Consider the following 6,328-nt stretch of genomic DNA (forward strand, 5'->3'; position numbering starts at 1 on the left):
AGATGTACTTATTTATATATTACTCTGCAGCTCTGGTCCTGGTGATAGAAGCTGGCTAAAGGTGATTATCAACACTGAAAAATGATTTTAAAGTTACATTAGCCAAATGTGTTCTGAAGTAGTTTTTTTTTTTAGCTGAAGGCGGAAAATAAAACTCTAAACCATTTACGGAACTTCTTAGTGTGACACAGCCGGAAGTAAACAAAACGCTCCCAGCAGCGTCCACCCCAACGTGAATGTTGTCTGAGCTGAAAATCTGAGTGTGAGCAGCAACAATGTCTTCAGCTCAGCATCTGAGAGAGTTTATCAGCCAGCGACTAACTGCTGCTGCTGAAGAAATATTCACAGAGTTTGAGAAAACCATCGTCCAGTACGAGGAAGAGATCGACCGTCAGCGCAGACTGCTGGAAATCACCTGGAAACCCCGAATAAACTCCCACACAGCAGGTACGGAACACCGTGATGGGCTGAATGAACTCACACATGAATCTGACTGATGGAGGATCCTGATCAGAGCTCTACGTTACATTTATTTCAGGCTCACAGAGAAAGTTACGGTGCAGCTGCAGCTATTTTTCAGACAGAAATAACATGAATGTGTTTAAAAGCAGAAACATTTAGAGTCAAACTCACAGTCTGTAGAAGATACAGGAGAAACCGACTGAGCTGGAAGAGTTTTGATCACGGTAAGATTCACAGACAGGTTAGCATGCTAATTAGGCTAACTGAAGCTAATGCTAACGCAACAGCAGCCCAGGTCCTGGAAGAATTGAAGGTTTTGTTGAACTGAAAGTTTTGACACTTGTTCAGTGTGAAGGAGCAGTTTCTCCTTTAACCCGGTGGATAACTGACCTCATCACCTGCTTCAGAACAGTTTCAGATAAAACATGTGGGAAAAGCTTCATCCAGTCACTTGTTGCTGGGCAGCATGTCTCCATCTCTTCTTCACTACATTTTACTATTTTCAGTTTTTAAACCACGAGGTGATGCTCTGTCCCGTTAAAGAGTTTATTTTTGCTGTTGTAACATTTCATTCTTTATCGTTAACATAAAATAAGCATCTATTTACCTCGGATGCATTTCATTTGATTTGTGTTCCAGATCCTTTTTTTTTTTTTTTTAGAAGTTCCCCTTTTGATTTTGATCTGGATCAGGTGTTAAATTAAAGATATTTCATTCGACTTGGTCTGAGTTACGCAGTGTCAGTTTTATCCTCTCAGACGTAACAAAGAGAAGACGCCCGGTTTTACTGCAGTGCGAGCGCCTCAGGAGAAGTTTCTCCTTCAGACTGATGAGAAGCAACATTCGGTTTCTTTGTTTTGGGGCTTCACATTACGGCAGAACTGAACCATAAAGCACTGCGATGGGACATCTGTTGACCTACTGGTCACATGGCAGTCGATAGAGATGTCAGAACCATGCAATGACTCCTCTGTCACACGGAGGCCTCTTTGTGTTTTAGGGTCCAACTGTCACATAATGTTCATGTTTAGTGGATCCAGTATAACGCATATATACATTTAACCGCTTCATGCACCTCCGCCACAGATGCTTCACGTAGGGAAAGCTCTAATTAGGAGCTAAAACAAAAATCCCCTTTAAAAGGAGTTTTATGGTGGGTAATCACAGCACCACTACTTATCGAATAGGTCGAGACTTATTTCAAGGTGACACAATTTGACAACTTTCTGAGGCCTTATTGAGATGCATGAGACAGGCTTCAGTCAAAATACCTGCTTGGAAACACACCTTAAACACAGCTGCAGGTTGTCTGAGTTACAGAACGGAACCGTTCAGCTAGAAAGCTTCAGCTAACAAAGTAATGTGGGAACAATAATGTTCATCTTTCAGAAAGGAACAGCAGGAACTCCTTAGAAGTTGGTGTACGTCATCTTCATTAGCTAAGCTGTTAGCGTTAGCTTCAGCTAACAAAGTAATGTGGGAACAATAATGTTCATCTTTCAGAAAGGAACAGCAGTAACTCTTAGAAGTTGGTGTACGTCATCTTCATTAGCTAAGCTGTTAGCGTTAGCTTCAGCTAACAAAGTAATGTGGGATCAATAATGTTCATCTTTCAGAAAGGAACAGCAGTAACTCTTAGAAGTTGGTGTACGTCATCTTCATTAGCTAAGCTGTTAGCGTTAGCTGCTGCTAAAGGAGGAAATAAATCAGTAAATAAACCATGAGGAGTTATTTCTCAGATGCTTCCATTTCCCTGCTCTGAAGTTCAGGCTCTGAGAGTTGGAACTGATCCTCTTTGTGGCTCAGTTTCTGTAACGTTGAAGAAAAAGAAGAGTGATTTCTTTCATAATATGTCCCCTTTAAGACTTACTTTTAGTTGGAATTCTAGAGCATCTGTTTGCATTAAGACAGCAGACGGTGCTTTCAGCCAGAAACATGTCGTCGGTGGACGCAAAGCTGAAGATGGCAACGGCCAGAACCTAAACTCCAGGTTTCTAAAGAAAGTCTGCAAACCAACATCATTTATAGTCAGTTTTCGTGTTTTTAAATTGCAAAATTTCTCTTGACTACATGAGTGTCGAGCCTTGTGTCTGTATCCCTGCAGAACTCCCACAACACGTCTGTAAAGAAGAGGAGGTTCTGACTGACCAGCAGCTTAGAAACCAGGAGAAGAACTTCAGGCTGGATCAGGAAGAACCAGAACCTCCGCAGGTTAAAGAGGAACAAGAGGAACTCTTCACCGGTCTGGAAGAAGGGCAGCTTGTGCTTCTGGAGACGGATAACTTTATGGTGGCTTCCACTATTGAGGGAAGTGACCACAGTGGACCTAATCCAAACAGTGACCAGCTCCTGTTTTACAACTCTCCTGTAGCTGAGAGTCCAGATCAGGAAAAAAGCAAATATTTAGACTCAGGGTCAACAAGAAATGGAGAGCTGATGCTAAACAGACATCACAGGAACAACCATGGGAACAATTCTGTCTTCTCAGACTGTCACGGTGGTACTGACTCAGGAAGACAGTCCACAAAATGGGATGTTTGTGGAAAATCCTTTCAGAGTGAGTCTCAAACTAAGATATATCACATGATCCACACTGACGAGAAGCCGTTTGCTCACAAGACAAATGGTGGAGGTTTTGGACAAAGTGGTAGTTTGACTGCTCCTTACACAGGAGAGAAAACATTCCCCTGCAGCATCTGTGGCAAACAGTTCACAGAAAAAAAGAAACTGAGTCGTCACATCAGATCTCACACTGGTGAGAGGCCATATTCCTGCAAGTTTTGTGGGAAAAGTTTTAGGCAGAGCGCCCATTTGACCGCCCACACGAGAATTCACACGGGGGAGAAACCTTACCCCTGTAATACCTGTGGGAAAAGATTTAAAGACTCACGTACACAGAAACGGCACATGGGATCTCACACTGCTGAGAAGCCGTATTGCTGTAAAATATGCGGGGAAAGGTTCAGACGTGGTGATACTTTGTTGGTACACATGAGAACTCACAGAGTGTAAAACTCCTCCTGTTGTAAAATGTCCGGGAAAAGTTTAATTTCTCGCACTTCAGTCCACATGAAAACCTGAAATATCTATAGATTAAAAACACTGGATAAAAACTTCAAAGTGGGGCTTTCAGAATTCAAGAGCCTTTATGCAGTGTTTAAACAGTGATGGTGAGTTTGATCAATCCACAGACTGTATTGTTAAGAAATGCTACATTACCTTTGAAGTTGCCAAAACTGTGAAAAACTTGTTGCAACCCACAAAATAAACACTTTCCTACTTTCATTAAGGAGTAATAATTTCATCACGACTGTCAAAGCTAACACCAATCGGTGCTGTGATAGAACGCAGGTTTCAATGATTGAATTCCTGATTCACTGAATTACGCCCACATCCACCCTCTCAATGGGAATGGCTTGGCTCATACAGGTGTATGAATCATATCGTGCCTGTTCACAAAGATGTGCAGATTAATCACAATAGACATTTCTAAATGTTTAACATCACCAACTTTACCAAATTAATGAGATAAATTCAAAATGAATCCCTCGTAGTACTACCTGCATGCCTGCCTTGGTGACAGTGGATGTTTATTATGGAGGAAAGATCGTGTGTTCAATGTTAGCGTTGAGTAATTATAAATAAAAGTATGATCATTAGAGATGCATCAATAGCTATTTTATTTGACTTTTTTTTTTTTTTTTTTAAAGGCATCACCAGCTGATTAAAGGTTCGGACGTGGTGATAATTTGTTAGGAAATCTCAGTGTAGAAGTCATCCACTTGTAAAATATACGGGAAAAGTTTCTTTTGTAGGACTTCAGTTTGAATCCACGTGAACGGAACTGAATAAAACTGAACAGCACGAGCGTGAAGCTACAGCTGAGTGACATGAAAACTTGTCTTCAGAGGGTGCGAGTCTGGCTTGATTTGTGGTGCAACATTCATGTTTTTGTAACAACGCAATGATACTAATATTGAGAGTTGATGTTAAATGCAATCAATATAAACTCCCCAGGTGGAGCCTGTGCAGGTCATCGTCTCCCTGTGTCTGCACAGGTAGCAGCCTATTGTTGCTTCATTCGAACCTTTGAACTATGGGTTCATTTTTCAATGAGCACTGACCAAACACGACACTCCTTAATAAATGATGAGGACCAGACAAACATCTCCCTCAAATCTCCTGACGAGAGCGCTGTTAAATGTGTGGCTGTGGACCAACATTAATTAACTAGTTTACTGACTCGATTACAGCTCAAACATGAAGGATAAACTGTAAACAAACGCACTGACCTGCAGGTCTGTCAGCAGCGTTTTAAAGGCAGGTTTTAACTCATTCGCCTGCAGAAGAGGCTGAAAGTACCATAAAATTCAGTGAATCTGCCCACGTTAGAAAGGAAGAGCTGCCTGACACAAACACCGTGTGCAGCTTGTTGAAGTGACACGAATAAGTCAAACAGATAAGTTTAGTCAGAATTCAGATCAAAACATTATATTTATTCCATCTGAACATGGTCCCTGATAAAGGTTTTCATTTATGGATGTATTCATCTTCAAACAAACTTTGTTTTCTTGTCAACTTTATGAAATTTTTGCTTTCAAATAAAATAGAATTTTGGCCTTTTCAGTAAATTGTCTGTTTATGACCAAATAATTTATCAGTGATACAGTCAAGTTAAAGATAAGGAAAAGCCATCATCATCAGGACGTTAACATGAAAAATAATAAGTATCTTTTCAGTTATTGGAGGACTTTAATTCTAATTCAAATATAACCAGGTCTGGACTTTTTTTGCTTGATGTAAATGAAACTGATTCCGAGTCGAAATCAGGTCTTGAGAAATATTACATGACGTCGCTAACGTTGAGCATTTTTATTTCAACATACTTAAACTTACTTTATCACAGGTAAATAATGAACTTGGTAGTTGAAAAACATGGATAAAAACTAATTTCTTTGGATTTGCTCTGAGATTGAGTCACTTTCCACATTATTATGGGAGAGTTTCTGAGCTAAATGCACTTGTTGAGCTGCTTTGAATATTCGGTGAATATTTTAGCAGAATTCACCTCACGGTGTTTGATTCGCTCAGTTTGTTATTTATTGATAATGACTGTACAGGTGGTTTCTTTTTTTTTTTACTAATAAACGATCAGCAGCAGTAAATATCATCTGGATGCAGAAACTTCCATATGTATGAATGGCCACCAGGTGGCAGCGTAGCTTCACAGCATAAGTACAGTTTAATCTTTTGAACATGTACTTCCATGTTTATTCTGATTTACGTTCACATGTTGGTTCCTTTTGTTGCTGTTATACATAATTGTGTTTAATTTATGTTGCAGTCTGTTTGCAAAGTTAAAACAGCTTCTTTGTGTCTTGCATTGATCATAAGCTATCAGAGTTCTCTGCATACAAACATAACAAATGCACATCGAGTTGGACGACAGGGATTTGTTGCATCTGTGTTTTCTGCTTTAAAGTGAAAACAAAATGATTTTAAATGTTGAATCATGAAAACTTCAGCAGGTTCCACCATTTTTTACGTTTTAAAGTATAAAACTTCATCATTTTAGTAGCAACAGCAGCCAGATACAGAAGTGACTTCATTTGTTCTGACTTTCATTAGTTTGAATGACTTACGGGTGCCTAAATTGTTTATTCATAATCTGATCATCCTCTGGAGCTTTGCTAATGGTTCAAACTGGAATATATTTTCCTTGATTGTTTTTTTTAATCACCTCATGACTCACCTCGTCTCACTTTGTCCTGCGAGACCTTCAACAGCAACATGTCAGAGAAGAAGAGGACGTTCTCTCCATCAGCAGCTCTGTAACCAGGAGAAGCACTTCAGTCTGGGCCTGGGG

The 6,328-nt window shown here is 40.0% G+C and overlaps 1 protein-coding gene across 1 annotated transcript; it reads left to right on the plus strand.

Moving 5' to 3' along the window:
- The first annotated feature begins 268 nt into the window (after positions 1–268).
- Positions 269–3,582, plus strand: LOC140268526 (uncharacterized). The gene is made up of 2 exons (XM_072363440.1): positions 269–447; positions 2,567–3,582. The coding sequence occupies exons 1-2, from the start codon at positions 276–278 to the stop codon at positions 3,472–3,474; spliced, it is 1,080 nt and encodes a 359-aa protein (XP_072219541.1). The 5' UTR covers positions 269–275; the 3' UTR covers positions 3,475–3,582.
- The last annotated feature ends 2,746 nt before the right edge of the window (positions 3,583–6,328 follow it).

Source organism: Leuresthes tenuis, unplaced genomic scaffold (assembly GCF_036924035.1).
Source record: "Leuresthes tenuis unplaced genomic scaffold, fLeuTen1.0.hap1 SCAF_14, whole genome shotgun sequence".
Lineage (NCBI taxonomy): Eukaryota > Metazoa > Chordata > Actinopteri > Atheriniformes > Atherinopsidae > Leuresthes > Leuresthes tenuis.